A 23345-nucleotide genomic window follows, 5' to 3' on the forward strand; every position below is an offset into this window, starting at 1 on the left:
TCTCCTTTGGGTGTATTTTTTTATGCCAATGTTCTTCCTTTCTGTACTTGTTGCACCAGACAACAAAGAACCCATTCAAAACTATAGAATTTTGAGAGATTAATGGAGCAATCATGTGAAGATATTGTTATTTTTATGTTTTTCCGGCCCCTTTTCTTCTCCTTCACTTCTGCATTTGTGTGTTTCAGGTGTTGTCCATCTCTTTTGGGTTTTCGCAGAGGGAAGATGTTATCTATGGGGAAGTGGGGACTGGGGAAGTTGAGAAAGCAGTTATTTCTACAGAACTGTGAACTGTGTGTGGCAGATGACTTTGTGGTCGGAAGTTAAAGAGGAAGGCAGGTTTTGAATAGACTCCAAAGACACAAGTAGCTTTTGTCTCTCTGCTGATCCTGCAGAACTGAGAACAGAGTGTATAAATAAAGTATCTGACACAAATTTTCATAGATAAAGGAGGGAAGAAAGTTTCTTAATTGATTAATTTGCACCCATAAATTAATCAAGAATGGAGTGTTAATCAAACAGGAACAAGAGCCATATTCTTGGGCAAATAACACTTCCAAATAAAACTTTGGCTTTTATTGATTTAGATGCTGATATATCAAATGGTGGTGGTGGATCTAGATCTTGCATGCACCGACAATCTAAAACCCATGGCCACGGATGGGAGAGAAGTTTTGTGCCCATATCAATTCAACAGAGTGAGACTATTCAACTTATACAAACTTGATCAGAAAGACTTCTCCACAGATCCATCACTAATGACAACTTTGAATGGATTGATCCTACATATTTTAGATGCTAACTAACGATGACCATGATCATATTCATAGCTTGGAATCATTGCTAATCAGGTCTAGATCATGGAAGTCCACTTGGTCGTACACTCTGGACCATCCAAATGGGTGGACCTTCCCTGGAAGTGACCATGGTGGTTGCATGGTCCAACCTGTAAGCTGTAAGTCAAGAAAATCTCTGCATTTGATCCACTCTCTGCTCTGTATGTATTCATTTCCTTCAATCACGGTAAAGGTGGTCTTTCAATGCCTGAAGAATCTGGTAGCCATTCAAAGGGTACTATACTGTACAGGGTTTGTGAACCCCATTTTTTTTCTTCTTCTGAAGTGCACCCTCAGTTAATGTGATGAACCCATGATCAGAGCTTGACGAAGGAAGAATTTTCACACTCATGGATGTTGTAACTAAAACAAACTGAGAAAATTGAAAAATTTTCTTATCGTCCATGCCAAGCAGACATCCTAGGCTCATGTTGCATGTTGCATCTAGATGTTCTGCAACATTGCAGATTTAAAAAAATTTCGGATTTTCCGTATCAGCAGGTACATTACGGCAATAAGACCTACACATATTGAAATTGCCAAATGGGTTTTCAAGACCCATTTACATGTAAGTATTTAACGGAATAAGGAGCTTAGCTAATTCAATCAACTAATTTTGATTCAATCGGATCACACCATCCACGAATCAGAGGATCAAGACTTCCTTGATCAGAAACCTCTCCACTGAAGAACAGTCACTTCCGCTGCTAATTAAAGTTGTTCATCACAAAGTCTCATCAGATGATCTTTTGAATTTCTATCATGATCAAAAATTTCAGCGGAAAAAATAACAACAAAAAAGAAGCGCAGTGGTTATGGGGAACGAAAACCCTAGCCCTGATCGAGTAGATAAGGTTTTAAAAGCTTAAAATGATCTTTGATCAATCGTCACATGCACAAATTTTGTAAGCAACACTGCACATTACTCGAAGATGGAAAGAGAAGATAAAAAGTATAAAGTTCCTCGAAAATAAGGGAATCACCTTCCTCTTCTTTTCATTAATGAATACTCTCTCTCTCTCAGGGCGCAACCACACACCACTGTAAGGATACTTTCAAGCTCACAGATGTACAAATATAAATTATCTAACCCAGGTAGTGTTCATGGGTTTTGAGTCAGAACCTCTGTAACAGAGAACCCTCAACGAAAACAGAGAACTGGTCGTTGAGGGGGAAAAGCTCGCAACGACACAGAAGCTAGAAAGAGTAGTAGTAATGGCAGCTTCATCTTTGTCATCTTCTCGATAGTTCCAACCCAAAAATCAGGAAAATCCCTACATTTCTCAGTTTCAGCAAAGCATAGATGTTAGAGAACGGAAAGCTACTTCTTCGCAGGGAATGGTGAGACCCATGTCATGATCAAAGCCAAACTCTTCTTCTGCTCTTTGAAGAAGGCCTTGGAACTCAGGATGAGTTAATAGAGAGATTGGAACAATGTATCTGCTTCTCTTCTCTCCAACATAGACAGCAAAGTGGCCTTTAGGTACGTCCACTGGTAAGCCTTGTTTCTTTCCTAAGCTTGAGCATCTCTTGAGAATCTGCTTGATAACTGCTGTTTGAGGTAGCTTGTTTGATTTCCTAAAAGCCATTGTTGTTTCGGGGTTTGTATGGAATGCAAGAGAAGTTATCAAAGGGATGATGAGATAGAGAAGAAGGGTCGAGATAGCAAGAAAAAAGAATAAGATGTGGAAGCCAAGAAGGTCGCGGTGGGTTGAAGTGGTGAGGTCTGAGAGGGGTATATATGGAGAGGCCTGTGGATTGTGGTGACTCTTGGAGCCGAGAGAGAGAGAGAGAGAGAGAGAGAGATGAGAGGGAGGAGAGAGAGAGAGAGATGAGAGGGAGGGTCATGTGGGTTGTGGGACCAACTGAAGGACATTGGCTAGGACTGACCATTGGTATTTCGGTGTGTGGGGTATGTGTGTGTGCAAGGACATGCTGGCTGCCAAGCCCATTGGTTTAACTCTCTCAGTTAGCTCTTCCAAGGGCAACATGGACCCTACCTGCTCTCTCTCTCTTCACTGACTGTGATTGTGTCTAAATGTCTAATTCAAGTTTCTAACACTTTGTCTGTTCAATTTTTCCTATTTCTATTTCAAGTTGGAAAAGTAGGAGAGCTTTAATTTTCTTTTCCTGTCCTTCATTTTTCCTATTTTGGTGCAGAAACGTCCAATTTAAAATATCAAAGCCAAAACCTGTTCTTCTGTAACTATGTTAAAGCTGCATAACTAAAACTAAAGTGAGATGGAGAATAATCATGTTTTCTTCCCTTGATTTTCACTTGTCTTATGGGTTCATGTTGGGCATACATGTTATCATTTGGTTTCTTTCAAATTCAAATTCTAAGATCCTAGGCTGATTTTGCTTTTGCTCTGATTCAGAACGAAATTGATGGGTACCAATCCCATAACCTTAAGAAGAGCTTTCTCTTTCGCTTTCATGGTTCAAGTTCAGAGTTCATGCCGTCAACTCTTATGTGATATTACCTTTTGGGTTGATTTCAAAGAATAAAGTCGGTGGTGGCTTCTCATTGCCTCCTATTTGGGGCATTGACACCTTCAACTCCCTCTAGCTCTTTCTATAAATCCAATTTCCTCTCCCTGTATTCAAGATGGAGAATTCATCAGTATAAGACTTCCGTGACTTGAGATGGACAGTAGAAAATTCCTTCACGAGAGAGAGAGAGAAGAAAGCTTTCTCTTTTGTTTTATCTACTTATTTTCTTCCAATCAAACTGTGCTTTCTTGGCCTTCATTTATTAATTTTTCCAGTCCAAAGGACTACGCACTATACTTCTTTGTACTTACACAGTTACACGAAGCATTCCAGCAAAATGGATATTGTAGTTTATTCTACACGTACCTACTAATTTGTACTTTTATTTTGGCCTTACACAACGATATTACTGTCCAAGATTAATATAGAATGAACAGTAGCATAATTAGCTTACATTAACAAAAAAAGGAAAAAAAAAGTGTATCATAATTAGAGGGAATATCTTCCCAAGTAACACAGCAAATGGATTCTGATACAGTGATTAAATCCATTTTGGGTAGAAGATGCAAAGTCTTCTTCACTAAACAAATGCAAAGTCCTCTTTGTGAACAGTAACCATAATTAAGTGGGCAAGCACTCTTTATACTCTTAATTAGCACAACTCAACCTGCAAGAACAAGATTAGGATTAAGGAAGTATATTCAGGTTCAGATTCTCTGAAATGGAGGAATCTGCATGTGGTCTTGCTAAAAGAAACCACCAGGAAATAGAAGAGTGTGATGGAATCAGACCTCTCTCTCTCTCTCTTTCTCTGTCTGAGTGAAAGTAGAGATAATTTTGTCTTGAGCCAGCACCACTAGTATGTTTTCTAGTACATTTCGGCTAAGATGATCAAGTGTAGTATCTGTTTTCATCACTAAAACCATCAAATGCATTTGTACGTATCTCCCAGAGTTGATGGTGACCCTGCCTTGTGCTAAGCACATGAAGGCATGTTACTCTTGCACGGATTGACCACCCTGGTATCTTATCTGTTCTCAAGACAATGTAGTTATGTTTATGCATTGTTGAACTCATCATCATCATCATCATCATCATCATCATCATCATCATCATCTCAACAACTGCTTAGCTAACTAGGGTGCTTCAATTCAATCAACCACCATGCATGATGCACCTCTCAGCAATAACTAACTCATCACCCACTCTGGGATCTTTAATGTACTCTAGTTGTACGTATTCTTGTCCATTTTGGCTTTCCATAAGTGGGTCATACAATGAAATATTAAGAAAATAGCATGAAATTTAGTACAGCAAGAATGCACTCTTATGCCCAAGCTATCCATGAAAATTATGAACTCAGTAATGGTTTGTTGAACTTTCACCACCGATGGCGAAAGATAAACTTCCTCCATCATAATTTGGCCCCAGGAATTGATGAACAGAGATAAATCAGAAGCATTTTAATTGCAAGAAATTGAAGAGCCGATAGAGACTAACTATTAAGTCAGGGGCACATGTTGTGAGAGGATATAAACTTTTAATCCAAAGAATACTACACATGAAGGAATCCTATAATCCATTGAGTAGCAGTCATTGTGAAAGCTTCTCAGGGCTTCATGCGAACAGCATAATTGACCGCATTGATGAAAGTCTGTGATGGAAGTATACAAGTCTGTGCAAAAATCACCATATTACCTTGCCGTTATCTCTCGTTTTTTTTCAAATCCTCAAATCCTCAAATCAGTGGTTGAAACGGAGGAACATGAAATACCAACAAGATTAGGTTCATACATCATCACCAGAGATGGTGGTCGACGACGATCGTAAAAGGCAGCCGCGACTATAGTGCCAGAAATAAAGAAGTAGCAACAGCTGATGGGAGAGAGTGGCGCTTATAATATCGGCTTGCAAAGTTGCAATTAATATCCGCTTTCAATTAGCGAAATACCAGCAAGATTTCACCGGTTTGCTAGGTACAAAATTTTGTACTTTGCTCTTATTGGCAGCAGGAAGAAATACGGGAATAGCCTCGTATCTGACTAGGAAAGACTTTCTAACCTCATACCAGAATTCCAGGAAGATCACAGACGAAAATTTCATGGGAAATAAATAGCCTCTCATGTCCAGCTGAAATTGCAATTGGATTGCATGGAGGCACACTCAAATTGCAGTTACTCAAAACTTTGGGCCAAAATGACAAGGAAATGAAATTGCAGTCACTGCTTTCATTAACACTTCGTTGGGCCAAATGAGTGGGACATTGCAGTCAATACTTGAGCTCTACTTTTTACCAAATTCCAAAAGCAAGAAAAACTGGAGAACGACCCACAGAAAGCGAAGAGGGTTTTGGGATGCTGAGGGCAACGAAGGAGCCTGGCCTGCCAGCACATTTGAGACCCACCTGAAAACCAAGAGACCCCATTCCAGTACACCATAATTGTCCGGAGCAGCAGAAAGGACTCCCTGGGTACTAGATAAACGTCCGTAGTTAGTTTCACATGTACCTCTGCCAAAACACATGAAGGGAACATTAATGTGAGGTGTTGAACCCGCAAACACAACCACACCTTTACTGCGATGGTCCATGCAAATATAGCAAAAGATATCCAAGGGTCCCCACAGCCAACTAAAGGCTGCAAAACCGTGAATGAAAGATAATCATACTGCACAACACAGAGCAGTAAAAGTGATACGTCAACAAGAAACACAGTATAAAGATCGAAACAAATTGACTTATCAACCCCTCATTGATTCCTTATTAAATAACCGCAGCAACTGTAACATCAAAAAGTAAAAACTGAAGTTTGATTTTCATCAGCCAACCTTAACCGTATCAGAGCAGCCAAAACCCAAACAGGGTTTTTTTTTTTTTTTTTTGGGGGGGGGTTGTTGGTTGGGAAGGGAAATGAGCAATCGTCAGTTCTCATTCACAAAAATGCATAATAACAGCATGTACGACCTTCTGCTGCCTCAATCTTAATAGGATGTAACAACAGATTTCCAAAAGGAAGTAAAATGAAAGAAAATTTACATCAGAAGAAATCAAGGTTCTGCAAATTCAAAAAAGACTAATACATTTTGCTCCTTCTGCTAATGATACCATTACAGCTCTCCTTGCATGATGGGTTTGTTTTTGGGGAAGAGGAGGGGGGGGGGGGGGGGGGACAGGAAAAAAAAAAAAAAAAAAAAAGGAAAGGCAAAGGGTCAAAAGGAGGGGGTTGAGTGTTTAAGAACAACCACACTTTCACTAATTCACAGCATCTTAATCATTACATTGCAGACTAATTCCAAACACCTAAATAGGTACCAACTTGAGAAACTCAGTGAAGACACAGTGGGCCATACCAAATTCACTGGCCAGATGGGGGCTTTAACTGTTGAGGCTGCCCATCTAGCACATTCAGCTGTCTTCTAAGTTTTGCAATGTGAGCTTGCACCTGATATGTTGAAAATTAATTGTGATGAGAAGAAATTTAATATCTCAAATGTTGCTTTGAAACAGAAAATGGAACTCAAGCTATGCATATAAGGAAAAAATGGAAGCTACAAATGCTTCTCATGTACAAATATCAAAATTAAGTTGAAAAGCTCACTAGCTTCAAATGTTAAGAAACTTGAGCTGTCATGAGGAACAAAGTATAGCATAATTTTTTTTACTATATTTAGGTGCATTCCCAGAATGAGGCCCAAGAGATTGAACACAAACCCCGCTCAAGCCCACAAGGCTGGATCACTTCCAATCTCATCTAAAACAGAGCAATGATACAAAGAAAGCCAAAACCACGGGAAACATGCATATACACAAGAAGATGAAGAGTGACATGGAAGAATATTAGGATCACAAATTATTCATAGAGGACCTTAACTGGATCAAGCGTTGGCCAAGGCGGGTCAACTTCCAAATTCTGTTTGGGTGACAAGGCTTGGATAGAGCCAAATTTGTCTTCTAAGAAAGGTTTCAAGCATAAATTGCTACCATCGCATTTCAGAAACTAATTGATGGAGATTCAGCTTGACCCTTGGCATCTTTTGGGTATTTTTACTTCACTTTGGCCCCTGTTTGGTCTACAACTTGTGCATCCCCAAATCGACCCTGTCTTTGCTTTCATCTCAAATGGTTCCTCGTGTCTCTTCTCCCCACCCCAAAAAATAATAATTAGTCACATAGGTTTGGTCCACAACCCCCGTCTCCCTTCTTCACCCCATCCCTCATGAACCTACCACCTAGCTCTCCACCTCCTTAGGCACCTTTTCTACTTCCTCTGCCTAAAACCTCTATCATTCATTCCCCTTGGCCAAATTGTTTGCAGGTACCCCCTAGTTTGGTCTTAAGCCCACACCCATTCCTTCACTCCCTAGAGAACCATCAACTTCTATGTCCTTACCTAGTCCTTCCTGATTCGTTGCCACATCCCTGCCTACCTGAACTATGTCCTTTGCTGGAGTGGTTCAAAAGATGTGGACCACTTCTTCACTTGCTCCTTTTTGCGTCCCATATAGCGAAAGCCATGACCTCCATTTGGCCCCATTCTAGACACGCATATGGGTCCTAGAACTGGTTGTGGCTTTTGAGATCCTTCTCTGGCTCTTCCATTTGTGATACTGCTCAAAAGTTGGTCTTTGGTAATCCCATCCATCACTGGTGATGGGAATGGAACCTTAGGAGATGGATCTCCAACTCCAGGTCTTTGGACTCAATTTGGAAAGCCATTTGCCTTGATGTCTCTTTAAGACTTTAGTTGTTCGCCCGTCCCCTTGTTCTGGATACCCTAAGGAACATGCTAATCTTTCTTCTTCTATTTCCAGTAGCTATTGTGTTGGTCTGCTAACAATTGTAAGGCGGTAGTTGATGACTTGAAATGTTTCTTCAGACGCACTACAACATGGCCAGCATTTGTGATATGATTGGACTCTTGGAGGATTAGCGACAAGAAAGGATCATAGAGACTGCAGCCTTACTTCTGTTTTGTACAAAGGCTGTTTTCCAGCTCAAAACCTCAAACCCATGGTCATTGGGTCATAATGGAGGAAGAACATTGCACAAAGCAGTGCCCTCCATCCCCAAAACCCAATATACTATAATAATGACCCAACCTGCAGCAAATTAATTAATAAACGTGCAGCAGAAAAAGGTGGAGCAGGGGTATGCCCAAAATTTACTAAGACTAGTAAAGCTTCAAAATCAAATTATTTGATTAATTGGCTAATTGAATACATCTGCATAACGCATAATGAGGATACAACCAGAAGCAGTAACTAGGCCACAACATTGAAGCTAATATCCATAAAACTATCTGAGCTTGTGTTGGTTATTTTTGTAGATGAACAGATTGAAGGTTTTTTGTTTTGTTTATCTTTCGGTTTGGGAGGTGTGGCAGAACCTACTTTGCTTCCCATAAGATTTTAAAAAGAGCAAGCTTGCCTGGACTCCTGGTCTAGTCCTAGCAACAGACCTTATTCTTGCAATTGATAATAGGTCACCCTTAAGATAAAAGTATGCCTTTAATTCTTGTGGTTCACCTTACACTAGTAACTCAACGCTGAGGCATGGTGGCATTTATAGCAATTGATTGCAACATTGCAAATTTATGTAAGTCTCACTCTGGGATTCAAAATTAAAAAGGTCTTAGGATTATTTATAGGAGCTTACATGGGTTTACCTTTTCAGTAGATATTTTAGCTTTCAAGTGTGTTAAGTGTATAGAAGGCAAGAGAAATCCAAATCATGTCACTTCTCGAACTCTCCTCTTCATTTCATTGGAACTGTTGAAAGGCCTAGGGTTTACTTGTAATTACTGGATTGAGGCTCAGGATATGCTAGGAAGTAAGAACAGGTAATCTTTTTCTACTGAACCAGAGGAATTGTATAACTTTGATGATTTTCAGCTGTACATCTTAGTTCCTTCTGTGCTGCCTGTGTTGAGAATGTGCTAGCAATTTCACAACTTCTATTATTTGTTAGTACTTTGTCATTAGAGAGGGCAGTATAGAAGAACTTTTCTTGGATAATCGACTCAAAACATATAGAATGATGACATTGCCCTGCATCAGTCGGCCACACACATTCAAACCATGAACTTGTTTGTGCTTCAGAACAGGAATTATCAAGAACAATTTGATCAAATTAATGAAAAAAAAGGAAGTGTTAACTCATGCTGACCTGTTGACGAGCTGCTGCAAGTTTTAAAAGCTCATCTGCCTCTGAGAAATTCATGAACCATTGACTTAACGGGTGATCCTTGGTATCTCCTCTTTTCCTTTCATTCAAATTCTCAATCGGTACTGCAAAAGCGAAAAGAAAAATCAAGCCTGGAAAGAGCATTGCAAGGAGCAACAAACATGGAAAACAGCACAGCAAAGACCCAAACCTGGGGGAGGTAGGTTAAAACTAGCAGGTAGCCTCGGCACAATTACAGTTGGATGATTCAGTACACGAGCAAAGAAACTCTCTGAAGGCTCAGAGAAAACAATCTCATCATAAGTTTCGACAACAACAGGTTTCTTGGTTGACTGAGGACCGGATTCATCCTCGGGATACAGCTTCAGATGGTGATACCTGAACGTTTTCAGTAGTTACCAGCATAAATCTGACATCCTGAACCCACTGGTAACCATGAAACCAATAAGCAAAGGAAAAGAAACTCACAAGTCCAATTGCTTATCACAAACATCGCTTTGGAAATGAAGGGTGATGACGATTTCAAATTCACCCCAGCCGGATTCCGACAACTCAAATGGAGGAGCATCGATAACCCGCGTGGGATTATTGAAGCTGGGGTGCAGGGTGAACACTGCGCGTTTGACCACAACACCCAGATCCTCATTTGACGCACTTCGAACATAGACAGTCCACTTGTGCGAATTATACCTAATGAAGCAAGTCTAAGAGTAAATTACTCGAACAGGTAATAGGCTGAGACTCAAAAGAGAGGACGCCAAACTTACTCGCTCGCTTTCTTCCCAAGCCAGAATGAGATGGTACCGTACACTATTGGAACGCTGATCTCAACGTCTTTGAGTCGCTTGCTCGAACCCTAATGAACAAGCTTCAGGTTATCGGTTTTTGATAACTTCAAGTTTGAATAAAACAAGCGTGCCAAGGAAAAGTTCAAGTTAGTAGTTTGGGAGAAAAGAGAGGGCAGAGACCTTCTTCTCGTTGTCGTCGATTCTTCCTGGCTTGCCGCGTTGAGATTTTGAGGAAGAACCGCCCCCGTCCGACTGTTCTCCTCCATGTTTTCTAATTGAAGAAGCGTTGTGTTGAGGCATCTCCAATTGAACCAGTTCGGTTAAATCCTCTCACGCGCTAATCCCCAGAAATCAGAAACTAAAGCTGTCCAAACTGAAACTCGAATTCCTCCGCGTTTTTAGGTTTCCGAAGTTTCGATAGAGATGAACTTCACAGTTCTGCAAGTTCGAATTCCCGTTGGATTTTGTTTCTCCGCGAACGAAGCACGGGGTTCTATACGTATACGTAAAACCGGACCAGGAATCGAACAGATAACTACACTGGTCCACCTTGGAAAAAGTTGTCAAAAACACATTTATCAATATATATATACGCAAAACAAAAAAAAAAAAACACACACACACACACACGCGGGTTTAGCTTTTAATCTTTTACTTTATTCTACACACACACACGGGTTTAGCTTTTAATCTTTTACTTTATTCTCTAGGCTCTCTTGCGCTGAATCCTTCATTCAATTCTATACCCATGATAGCAGGAAAATAGCTGCGACTTGGGAAGCAGCGAGAAAATTTTGCAGGCATGGTATGTTAACTTCATCTATTTTTTTTGCTCTGTTTTTGGAAGCTCAAGTTCATTCAAATCGATACCCTAAGGCTTGTTGGGCGTTGTTACTTTGGAGAATGAGAATCAAAACAATATGAAGGCAAAAAATTTATCTCAGAAAGTTGGTTGTTTACAGAGATTAATTTCTCCCTCTCTCAATTGTACAAATATACATGACAAGGGCACTCGTTCTTCAGCACAAACCATTTAAACGAGAGGTGAGATGGACGAAGGTGTCTTCTTTGCAGGGGATTGTAAGACCTCCCATTGGGTGATCAAACCCAAATTCTTCTTCAGCCTGACTCAACAACTCTTGAAATAATGGCTGGTTCAAGTAGGAAACGGGAACCACGAATCTCTTCTTCTCGGTTTCTCCCACATAGATTGCCAAGTGACCTTTGGGAACGTCAGCAACTAACTGGTTTGCCCGCGAAACAGAGCGTCGGAGGATTTGCTTAGCATGAACAATCCCAGGCAGACGAATACCCATGGCTTTAATTTCTAAGGATATGAAAATCCTTTGAAGAACAAGAACAAGAACAAGAACAGGAACAAGTACAAGTACAAGTACGGGAGAGCTACAGATGCTCAAAAGTATCCAAAGGGCAGGAGAAACTTAGATCGATTACTGACTGTTTCCTATTGCTCTATGTATATATATATAGAAGTGATAGAGGTACCTGAGCCTCCCAATCATCTCAAGTGTTTTTAGTGAATGATGAAGCTTTTGTTCTTGAAGGACACGCTTCACATGGTTGTCTTTTCCAGCCCAACATTAAGAATCGAGGAAAGATTTTTAGCTTCCAGATACTTAGGGACCACTTGATATATCATGGTTAGGAGACTACAGAGATTCAAGCCCACTGATATGAACCACCAGTTTTCAATCTGGTCTGGAGACCTTTTCACTCGTACATACCAACAGAGATGTGATGTGAAGATGCAAAATACATATCCTTTGTTGGGTAGGGGATTTGACTAATCATATTTATTGGTTAGGTTAATGATATTTATTGGTTAGGTTTAATTACTTGGTTGTAAGAAACCAAATCAAGTTTCAATCCATATAGATTATTTCAGTGTGTCTAGGTCTTTTTTGAAGGATCAGACTTCAGTCTTCAGTTACAGGTCGGTCTTCCTGTAGAAATGGCCCAGTACAAGCATCCTTGAATTAGCAAAAGCGAAAGAGAATATCAATGAAACATTATATATCAAGGTGTCTCTCTTTTAAGCTAGTAATTATCCAATGATAGTGTTTTTAACATGCAAGACTCACCAAAGGTGTCAACATGTGGGTCCATGCATGCAAAGCTGGAAAGGGATCTAAGGATCATATCAAGCTAGCACAGATCTTGACCGATCACAAATGAGTTTCATGTTGATCAGGATAACACGATTAGTCATTTCATGCAGAGGCAACATTATCACATGGGTTGGTTACTGCCCTCTTCCTTCTGTTCTTTGTCTATTTTTAATGATCCTGTATACTCATGCTCTGTTATAGCCTACTGGTCCACATGATAGAGAGAAATAGACAAATATGCTCTGCTCTCGGGAGGCTTGGGTTACAAAATAATTAGCTTAGCCCTTGGTCGGGTCGGGTTTGGTCAGGCCAACTTGGCCCACCCCAACACAAATGAAGTATTGTGCTATTTTAAGGCCGGCTGTATTTGAGATTTTTTCTTTTCAGAACAAGCGATTTTATATATTGGGGACGGAGTATTATATAATATAGGGTTGGGCTTTGCCTTTGACCCCAATGAGATTCAAACTCTGGCCTCCTACTGGAGGTATTGGTTTTTTTTACCAACTGAGCCACCTTCATTGATGCACCGGACTTGATTGATGAATTAAAGATTGATACATGTCAGAGCAATTGGATCTCTGTTTTTTAGAACAAAGCAATATAACGTGTTAAAACAAAGAAACACAAATATATTTTTTTGGGTTGTAAGAGACACAGATATGAACTGAACAAAAGAAAAGATGATAGAGATTTTACATGATTCATACAACAATATATATGATATGCTATGTCCATGAATGAAGTTGAAGATGATTTACTATGTCACACAGAAGAAGGCTATAATGAAAGATCTTTTAGAATTCTAATCTAATGACCCCCCACACCTAAATTACATGACTAGTCGAGAAACAAAAAAAGAAAAGAAAGGTAGATCGATCCATTTGGGTTGGGTAAAATTGTTATTGCCTGCAAGACAGGCCCTCTGGTATCATCATAAACTTCACAGAGAATCCCCTCCAGGTCAGCACCAAAAATGTCCAATTAGGTCAATCTTTGAAATAGGTACTTACAAGTTTTCAAGTACAGAAGACAACAGAAGAAGAAAGAACAACCAAACAACTATTACATGAACTTGATAGTGTCTTTTTTCAAGGCATATGGAGTTTTGTGGTTATACTTCTCTATAGAGTCTATTGTGGCATCTAAATTTGTTTAGTAAAATTCTTTTTTATTCTCTGATGCAGTGATAAGTAGTAATTTTTGTTCATCCAGAATAAAGAACAATCAAACAAACACAACCAAGGATGTATATATTTGGGAAGGTGCCTAGGTCACAAAGAGAAGAAAATGACTCATGCCCTTTGGTTTACAAAGAATCCCCTCTTAACCCTAGCGTTTCAAGCTCTTGAGGCTGACGAGATCAAGGGGACAATGGTGTAAAGTATTTAATTTTCTAATCAGCAGGAAAAAAATTCAAAAAATAATTAAGGTTCAATTGATCTTTAGCTCCAAATTAAGGAATACATATTACCATTCAACTTCCTGAAAGAGCCAACACTGAGGGGTGAATTGGTACATTTTCCCCCAAAAAAAAAATGTATAGATATGTACATGACATGGGAACTCATGAAGAATTCCTCTCCTTGTTTCCTACTTTATCTATCGTTCACAAGCCATTCAAACGAGAGGTGAGATTGACGAAGGTGTCTTCCTTGCATGGAATTGTAAGACCACCCATTGGATGATTGAATCCAAATTCTTCTTCAGCTAGAGTTAGCAAGTCTTGAAATAATGGCTGGCTCAAGTAGGACATTGGAACCACAAATCTCTTCTTCTGTGTCTCCCCAACATAGACTGCTAAGTAACCTTTAGGAACATCTGTAGCCAATTGGTTTGCACGCAAAAGAGACCGCCGGAGGATTTGTTTAGCATGATGAATCATCCCAGGCAAATGGATACCCATGGTGCTTTGTGTGGGTGAGTTTTTAGAAGAACAAGCACAAGAAGAAGAGAAAGGTGTCAAAGGATCCAAAGAGCAAAAGAAAGCTAGACCAAGTAATGGTTGTTGCCCTTGAAATGTTGTCATATATGTTATGTATATATAGAAGAAATGATCCACTTCCAATCCTTTAAGTTGTTTAGTGAATGGTGAAGACACATTTGGGTTGAGGTTACACAGGGACACACTTCATGAAGTCTCACATGGTTCTGTCTTCCAACCCAAAATAAACAATTAAAGATAGAGGTTTCAAAGTCTACATCAAAGGCAAATACAAACTGCCCTACCACTTGGGAAAGCTACTGATATAGGGACCACTTGATATTATGGTTGGAAGAGCATTGAAGGGTGGTTGGGTGGTAGCCCACTGATTTGAACCACCAGCTTGTAATTTGGAATCGAAAACTTTTCAGTGACATCTAAGGGATCCTCCTGCCCCTTGTTGATAATTATGATAACAATAATGTGAAGAAGCATAATGTTCAGACACCTGCAATTTGTAAAGTCAGATCTTGGTGATATGAAAGCATATCTAGTTTCATATTTAGTGTTTAGAGGACTGTGTCTGAGTCTTTGCCAAAGAGGATCAAAATTCAGGTTCTTGGTCCTCTATGATCATAGAACCAAGAGATACTACATTACTCACATATATATCTAACTACAGACCCCCAAAACAAGGTCATAGATATATCTCTATACTGAAATCAAAATAAAATGTGAGCTCATTAGGTTATATTGAAGGAATTCCAACCAAATTCCTTCACGTATTTTTCCTCAGTAGTACCAGATGGGAACAGGATGGTCAGGTTGTGAAACCAGCGATCGTGGCATGCAGGACCTTCAATCATCATTTGAGAAGCAATACTAACAAATGAGTTTGCTTCTGGTTGCTTTCTCTGGCTTTAATGCTCTTGTAAACTCATGGTCATGGTCTGCTATAGTCTGCTCCATTGGGCCCAGAGAGAGTGAGACCTCATTGTAATTTACAACCGAAGGCTTCTAGCCCAGACCCACCTGAGTAAGCTCGAAGATTGGCCGGGGAGGCAAAGGGTCAAAGCCATAACAAACTGCCCCAGACAAACAGGGCTGGGCAGTTTCTTGGAACTTTCTGCAGTTCATGAGAGGCAAATCCATGTGATCAGCACATGAAGCAATGTACTACATAAGGCATATCTAAACTACTTTGACATGACTCAATTTGGAAGAGATGTCCATATATGCAACCTAATTCATCAAAAGTAGCTTACAAAAACGAAGAAGGATATTTCAGCTCCAATTCTCAACTTACCATTTGCTAAAAACTTCAAATAGGCAATGATTCTAAGGGACTGGTAGATCATTTCACTTTAACCCTCTCATGCTAAGCATGTACTTAAGACTATGGTTGTCTACTAAAGATACATAACCATATTGGAGAATGAGGAAGAAGCCATATCCGTGGTCCTGATGATAAAAATTTATTCACAATGCAGAAATATATGTTAATGGACAAGATGCGGACATCATATAGAGACAAATGAGAGTGACTTCATTAGCAATGGAAGATGGGATTACAACCAAGCTCTCTGCTTCAGGCCTCTCTATTTACAGTTAAGCCATCATTACTCTAATACTTCAAGCTCTAGGGATATTTAACTAGTGGCCCTTTGGAGGCCACCTACAATCTAAACCATGGGATACTTGAAATCAATCCTCAACACTTCCACTTGAGAAATCCATTGTTTAATGATTCAGCTAATATCACTTCATGGAAGATCTTGCTTCTCATTGTGTCTTTCATGAATGTTGCACTTTTTTCAACAAAAAAAGCACTAGGGAAACAAACCCAGACAATACAGGATACGTTCTTGTGGTTCTTTCAGAATGCCTTCATGATTCAGGAGATGACATATTGGTTTTTGTGTTCTTTGACGCCAACCTGTCCAGTTCTAGTTTTAGCCTGCAATAGGTAATCTGACAGTAAATTACTGAAACAAGAGTATGGTGACCTATTCCTCCTTTTTTTTCTCCCCAGGAGAAGAGAAAAAGAAAAGTCAGGGGGCTAGCCAAATGGAATACCATGGTTCAAGGCCATTTAAGTATCAGTTGGATGAAAGTGTAATTTTTAGAGAAACACAGAACTATATCGAGTGGATTTCAGAGCTACACTATCATAACAAACATGGTCATCACTGGTGACCAAAATAGATGAGGATGTAATGATTACTGAGCTTGGGCAGAAACAAAATGGGAGGAATAGAAGAAACTTTCCCTTCTTGTTGATTAAAATATCAATGCTAAAATTTGAAAAAAAAAATCTAAAACAAAACAGAACCTGAAGATCACAAGCTGACTGTGTCCCTTTTTTTTTTGGGTGAATAACTCTGTCAAAGTTCTGAGTAAACATAAAGCTGTATAGTAGGAAATAGCAAAAATACTTTGCCTAATTGTGGGTTTTAAAACAGAAAAGGGGAATCAAGACTACGGAAATGTAGTGAAGGCAAAAATTTTCTATTAGAAAGTTGATTGTTTACAGAGATTTCTCTCTCTCTGTCTCTCTATCTCTCTCTGAATTGTTTTCCTCACCCTCCCCAAAGAAATTAATGTACAAATATACATGACAAAGGCACTCGTATAACTAAGCTAATTTTCTATGTTCTTCAGCACAAACCATTTAAACGAGAGGTGAGATGGACGAAGGTGTCTTCTTTGCAGGGGATTGTAAGACCTCCCATTGGGTGATCAAACCCAAATTCTTCTTCAGCCTGACTCAACAACTCTTGAAATAATGGCTGGTTCAAGTAGGAAACGGGAACCACGAATCTCTTCTTCTCGGTTTCCCCCACATAGATTGCCAAGTGACCTTTGGGAACGTCAGCAACTAACTGGTTTGCTCGCGAAAGAGAGCGTCGGAGGATTTGCTTAGCATGAACAATCCCAGGCAGACGAAAACCCATGGCTTTAATTTCTAAGGATATGAAAATCCTTTGAAGAACAAGAACAAGAATAAGAGAGCTACAGATGCTCAAGAGTATCCAAAGAGCAGGAGAAAGTTAGACCAATTACTGGCTGTTGCCTTTTGCTATGTTGATTGTTATGTTAATATATGAATATATATATATATATATAGAGAGAGAGAGAGAGAAGTGATACAGGTATCTGAACCTCCCAATTATCTCAAGTGTTTAGTGAATGGTGAAGCTTCTGTTTTTGAGGTACACACTTCACATGGTTGTGTCTTTTCCAGCCCAACATTAAGAATCCAGGAAAGATTTCTAGGTTCCAGTTACATAGGGACCACTTGATATATCATGGTTAGAAGAGTACAGAGATTCAAGCCCACTGATATGAACCACAAGTTTTCAATCTGGTCTGGAGACCTCTTCACTGATACATAACAACAGGATGTGATGTGATGTGAAGATGCATAATACATGTCCTTTGTTGGGTAGGGGATTTGACTAATCATATTCATTGGTTAGGTTTAATTACTTGGTTGTACGTAAGAAACCAAATCAAGTTTCAATTCATAAACAGTATTTCAGTGTGTCTAGGTCTTTTCTGAAGGATCAGAATTCAGTTACAGCTTCCTGCAGAAATGAGTACTAGCATCTTTGAATTAGCAAAAGCAAAAAGGAGGGTCTATATATATATATCATTATCAAAATGTTTCTCTCTTTTAAGCATATATTTGCATTATCCAAGGATGCATGATAATGTTGTTAGCGTGCAAGACTCACCAAAGGTGTCAAATATGTGGTCCATGCATGCAAAGCTGGAAAGAGATCTAAGGATCATATCAAGCTAGGTAGCAAAGGTTCTTGACCGATCACAAATGAGTTTCATATTGATCAAGGAAGCTAACACGATTAGTCATTTGATGCAGAGGCCGACAACATTATCACATGGGTTGGTTACTGCCCTCTTCCTTCTGTTCTTTGTCTAGTTTTGATGAGCTTGTATACTCATGCTCTGACACGTGTAAGAGGAATTAGATCAGTGCTATGCCCACGAATGAAGTTGAAGATGATATACTATGTTGCCCAGAAAAAGGCTGTAATGGACAAATCTCACCAGAATTCTAATCTAATAACCCTAAGTTGAAAATCCTATATCTAAATTACTAACAAGTCAAGAAAATAAATCCTGGGGTTATTGTTCTCCTCTTCGACCTCTTGCTTGAAGGCTCTTCTCTCCCTACCCCTTTGTCTTTCCTTGTATTTTTTGGTTTCGCTCTGCTGCTTAATATATTTTCTTTACTCACCAGAAAAGAAAAGAACAAAAAAAAAAAAAAAAAAAAAAAAAGTGAAGAAATAAAGATATAATCCTTCAAAATAGATTGAGTTAAAATGGTATGGATTGCAAGATGGACTTCCCCTTTTGTCATAAACTTCAAAGAAAATCCCATTTAGGTCAACAACAAAAGTGTTGGGTAAATCTTCGAAATAGGTAGAGAAATTCTTCAAGTACATAGCACTGCAGAAGAAAGAACAATTAAACAACTATTACATGAGCTTGATAATGCCCTTCTTTTTTCTGGAGTAAAAGTAATGTTCTTTTTTCAAGGTATATTTGAGTTTTATAGTTATACTTCTGTAGTTGTCCTTAGGTAGATGTTTTTGTTTCTATCAATTTTCTCTTTGTTTTTCGGTGTATAGTGTCTCTTGTGGCATGTAAATTTGTTTTGCAAGATATTCTTTTTCATTTCTTTCTTATAGTGTTAATTTGTTCATCCAAAATAAAGGACAGTAAAACCAGGATCTTTTGCTCCAAATTAAGAAATCGACATAACCATTCAACTTTCAGAATGAGCTGACACTGAGAAATGATTAGTGAAATTGGTACATTTCTAACAAAAGGTCATTTTTTTTTGCAGAATCTCTTTCTTTCTCTCATGTATGCCCCCCCCCCCCCCCCCAAAAAAAAAAAAAAAAAAAAAAAATAAAAATGTATAGATATGTACATGAGATGGGACCTCAGGAAAAATTCCTCTCATTGTTTTCTACTTAATCGTTCACAAGCCACTCAAGTGGGAAGTGAGATTGACGAAGGTGTCTTCCTTGCAGGGGATCGTAAGACCACCCATTGGATGATTGAATCCAAATTCTTCATCAGCTAGAGTTAGCAAGTCTTGAAATAATGACTGGCTCAAGTAGGACGATGGAACCACAAATATCTTCTTCTGTGTCTCTCCAACATAGACTGCTAAGTAACCTTTAGGAACATCTGTAGCCAATTGGTTTGCATGCAAAAGAGATTGCCGGAGGATTTGTTTAGCATGAATCATCCAAGGCAAATGGATACCCATGGTGCTTTGTGTGGGTGAGTTTTTAGAAGAACAAGCACAAGAAGAAGAGAAAGGTGTCAAAGGATCCAAAGAGCAAAAGAAAGCTAGACAAGTAGTGGCTGTTGCCCTCGAAGTGTTTTGTTATGTATATATAAAAAAGTGATACACTTCCATCCTCTATGTTGTTTAGTGAATGGTGAAGACACATTTGGCTTGAGGTTACACAGAGACACACTTCATGAGGTCTCACATGGTTCTGTCTTCCAACCCAAAACAAACAATTAAAGATAGAGGTTTCAAAGTCTACATCAGTGGCAAATACAACATGCCTTACCACTTAGCAGGTCTACTGACATAGGGGCCACTTGATATTATGATTGGAACAATATTGAAGGGTGGTAGCCCACTGATCTGAACCACCAGCTTGCAATTTGGTATGAAAAAGTTTCATTGACATCCAAGGTTTTCTCCCTGCCCCTTGTTGATAATGATAACAAAAATGTGAAGAAGCATAATGTTCATTCACCTGCAATGGATGACTAATAATTACATTTGAAGGTCAGGTCTTCAGGTCTTGGTGACAAGAAAGTATACCTAGTTTCATATTTAGTGTTTACATTACTGTGAATCTTTGCTGAAGAGGATCAAAATTCAGGGACATAGTCCCCATGGAAAGGGGGTACAAGATGACCATTAACTCTCCTTGAATAAACAACAACAATAATCTGTTGTGTTTAAGTCACTATTAAGATGTCGATCTCACTATTTCATCCATGGGAGGATAATGTTGTAGTTCAGATTAGAAGGGAGACCCTTCAAGGTGCTAACATGTATATGCAGCATGTGGGTCCATGCGTGCAAAGCTGGACAGGGATCATCAGGATCATATATATCATCACCCCCAATCCTAGGATTAAGAGTCAATCATCTTCAATTTCTATATTTTCCTTGGGCAATAAAAAATTGTCACTGGATATTCTGATTCTTAATTGTTTCTTCGTAGTGCATGCACATATAATCTCCAGGATTTGATTTCATCACCTCCCATAAGAATTATTCTGGGGAAAGAGATATTAAGATTGTCAATGGAAATTTTAGGTTTGGGGGAGATGAAGAAGAGGAACTCTTGAAGTTGATGGAAATATTGGAGAAATATCAGTAAAAGTTGATGGAAAGCTTCCTTGAAGCTGTAAATTGATTAAGAGAACGAGTTCTGTATGAACACTGGCAGACAGACTAACAATCTGCTGATCAAGAGGTGTCTTGTTTCATGCTGATTAAGAAAGATAACACAATTTTATATAAATGTATGTTCTTTCTTTCAGAGCTAAGAGACACTAGACTCACATGTCTAACTAGAGACCCAAAAACAAGGTCTTAGATCTCTATAATGAAATCAAAATAAAATGTGAAGTCATCAGATTCACATAGTTTTCCTTAGTAGTACCAGATGAGAACAGTAGGGCCAGGTTGTGAGCCCATTGATCATGGCATGACCTTCAATCATCACTTGAGAAGCAACACTATCAAATGAGTTAGCTTGTAGTCGCCTTCTCTGGCTTTAATGCTCTTGTATTCTCATGGTCTGCTGTAGCCTGATCCATAGGGTCCGGAGAGAGTGAGACCTCATGGTAGTTTACAACCGAAAGCTCAATAGCCCAGACCCACCTGAGTAAGCTCGAACATTGGGCAAGCAAGCCATAACATGCTGCCCCAGACAAATATGGCTGGGCAGTTTCTTGGAGCTTTCTGCAGTTCATGAGAGGCAACTCCATGTGATCAGCACATGAAGCAATGTACTACATAAAGCATATCTAAACTACTTCACATGACTCAATTTGGAAGAGATGTCCATATATGCAACCTAATTCATCAAAATTAGCTTAAAAAGAAATGGATATTTCAGTTCCAACTCTCAAAACTTACCATTTGCTAAAAACTTCAGATAGGCAATGATTCTAAGGGACTGGTAGATCATTTCACTTTAACCCTCTCATGCTAAGCATGTACTTAACTATGGTTGTCTACTAAAGATGGCCAGAGAGTGGGTTCATGTTGAGAATGAGGAAGAAGCCATATTCATGGTCCTGATAGTAAAAACTTAATCACAATTCAGAAATATCTGTTGATGGACAAGATCCGGACATTAGGGACAAACCAGAGTGACTTCATTAGCAATAGAAGATGGGACTACAACAAGGCTCTCTTCTTCAGGCCTCTTTATTTACAATCAAGTTCTTATGACTCTAATACTTCAAGCTCTAGGGATATTTTACTAGTGGTCCTTTGGAGGCCACCTACAATCTAAACCACGGGATACAAGAAATCAATCCTCAACAATAACACTCTACTTGAGCAATCAATTGTTTATTGACCCCAAAAAAAGAAGCAATCAGTTGTTCAGTGATTCAGCTACTATTACTTAATGGAAGATCTTGCTTCTCACTGAGTCGTTCAAAAATGTCTGCAGTTTTTGCAACAAAAAAAGCACTAGGGAAACAGACCCAGATGGTTCTTTCAGAATGCCTTCAATGCCCAAGAAGAAAATAAAAACATGCCTTCATAATTCAAAAGAGGCCGTTAAGTTCCAGTTGAATGAAAGGTAATATCTAGAGAAACACAGAACTATATCGACTGAATCTCAGAGCTACCCTATCATAACGAACATGGTCATCGCCGGTGACCAAAATAGATGAGGATGTAATGATTATATGAGCCTGGGCAGAAAAATGGGGGAATGGAAGAAAAATTTCCCCTTCTTGTTGATTAATATATCAATTTTAAAATATAAAAAAGAAAAGAAAAAAAAAATCTAAAACAAAACAGAACCTGAAGATCACAAGCTGACTCTTGTCATTTTTTTTTGGGGTGAATAACTCCGTCAAAGTTCAAAGTTTGAAAAAGCATAAAGCTGTACAGTAGGTATACTTTTTGCCTAATTGTGGGTTTGAAAACAGAAAATTAGAATCAAGACTATGGAAGTGTATACAATATGAAGGCAAAAATTTCTATCAGAAAGTTGATTGTTTACAGAGATTTCTCTCTCTCTCTCTCTCTCTCAGAAATGTTTTCTCCACCCTCCCCCAAAGAAATGTACAAATATACATGAGAAGGACCTTTCTATTACTAAGAAGGTTCTTCTATACTCTTCAGCAGAAACCATTTAAACGAGAGATGAGATGGACGAAGGAGTCTTCTTTGCACGGGATTGTAAGACCTCCCATTGGGTGATCAAACCCAAATTCTTCTTCAGCCTGACTTAACAAGTCTTGAAACAATGGCTGGTTCAAGTAGGAAACTGGAACTATGAATCTCTTCTTCTGTGTTTCCCCCACATAGATTGCCAAGTGACCTTTGGGAACGTCTGTGCCCAACTGGTTTACACGTGAAAGAGAGCGTCGGAGGATTTGCTTAGCATGAACAATCCCAGGCAGACGAATACCCATGGCTTTAATTTGAAAGGATATAAAAATCTTTGAAGAACAAGAAGAAGAAAGCTAGAGATGCTCGAAGTATCCAAAGAGCAGGAGAGGAAGTTAGATCAATTACTGGCTGTTGCCTTTTGCTTTGCTGGTTGTTATGTAATTTTATATATTTATAGAGAAGTGATATAGGTACCTGAACGGCTGAACCTCCCATCATCTCAAGTGTTTAGTGAATGGTGCAGCTTCTGTTTTTAAGGGACACACTTCACATGGTTGTGTCTTTTC

The 23345-nt window shown here is 39.1% G+C and overlaps 5 protein-coding genes and 2 pseudogenes across 5 annotated transcripts; all 7 read right to left on the bottom strand.

Moving 5' to 3' along the window:
- Positions 1–1594: 1594 nt before the first annotated feature.
- Positions 1595–2541, bottom strand: LOC149017040 (protein SMALL AUXIN UP-REGULATED RNA 12 pseudogene; annotated as a pseudogene).
- Positions 2542–6499: 3958 nt separating this feature from the next.
- Positions 6500–10839, bottom strand: LOC149017041 (transcription initiation factor TFIID subunit 14b-like). The gene is made up of 6 exons (XM_089151339.1): positions 10479–10839; positions 10278–10366; positions 9979–10200; positions 9701–9888; positions 9493–9614; positions 6500–6769 (listed from the first exon to the last, which is right to left on the bottom strand). Exons 1-6 carry the CDS (start codon positions 10596–10598, stop codon positions 6683–6685), a joined length of 828 nt encoding a protein of 275 aa, XP_089007465.1. The 5' UTR covers positions 10599–10839; the 3' UTR covers positions 6500–6682.
- Positions 10840–11025: 186 nt separating this feature from the next.
- LOC149017042 (auxin-induced protein 15A-like) lies at positions 11026–11972 on the bottom strand. Its single transcript, XM_089151341.1, has one exon. It carries the CDS (start codon positions 11612–11614, stop codon positions 11318–11320), a length of 297 nt encoding a protein of 98 aa, XP_089007467.1. The 5' UTR covers positions 11615–11972; the 3' UTR covers positions 11026–11317.
- A 1383-nt stretch (positions 11973–13355) lies between these two features.
- On the bottom strand, positions 13356–14429 carry LOC149017043 (auxin-responsive protein SAUR21-like). The gene has a single exon (XM_089151343.1). It carries the CDS (start codon positions 14331–14333, stop codon positions 14037–14039), a length of 297 nt encoding a protein of 98 aa, XP_089007469.1. The 5' UTR covers positions 14334–14429; the 3' UTR covers positions 13356–14036.
- Positions 14430–15803: 1374 nt separating this feature from the next.
- LOC149017044 (auxin-induced protein 15A-like) lies at positions 15804–17450 on the bottom strand. Its single transcript, XM_089151342.1, has one exon. The coding sequence runs from the start codon at positions 17303–17305 to the stop codon at positions 17009–17011; it is 297 nt and encodes a 98-aa protein (XP_089007468.1). The 5' UTR covers positions 17306–17450; the 3' UTR covers positions 15804–17008.
- Positions 17451–19313: 1863 nt separating this feature from the next.
- LOC149017045 (auxin-responsive protein SAUR21 pseudogene) lies at positions 19314–19764 on the bottom strand (annotated as a pseudogene).
- Positions 19765–21601: 1837 nt separating this feature from the next.
- On the bottom strand, positions 21602–23221 carry LOC149017046 (auxin-induced protein 15A-like). Its single transcript, XM_089151344.1, has one exon. The coding sequence runs from the start codon at positions 23079–23081 to the stop codon at positions 22785–22787; it is 297 nt and encodes a 98-aa protein (XP_089007470.1). The 5' UTR covers positions 23082–23221; the 3' UTR covers positions 21602–22784.
- Positions 23222–23345: the final 124 nt, after the last annotated feature.

Source organism: Hakea prostrata, chromosome 4, assembly GCF_041222555.1.
Source record: "Hakea prostrata isolate BN-2017 chromosome 4, UWA_Hpros_2, whole genome shotgun sequence".
NCBI classification, from domain to species: domain Eukaryota; kingdom Viridiplantae; phylum Streptophyta; class Magnoliopsida; order Proteales; family Proteaceae; genus Hakea; species Hakea prostrata.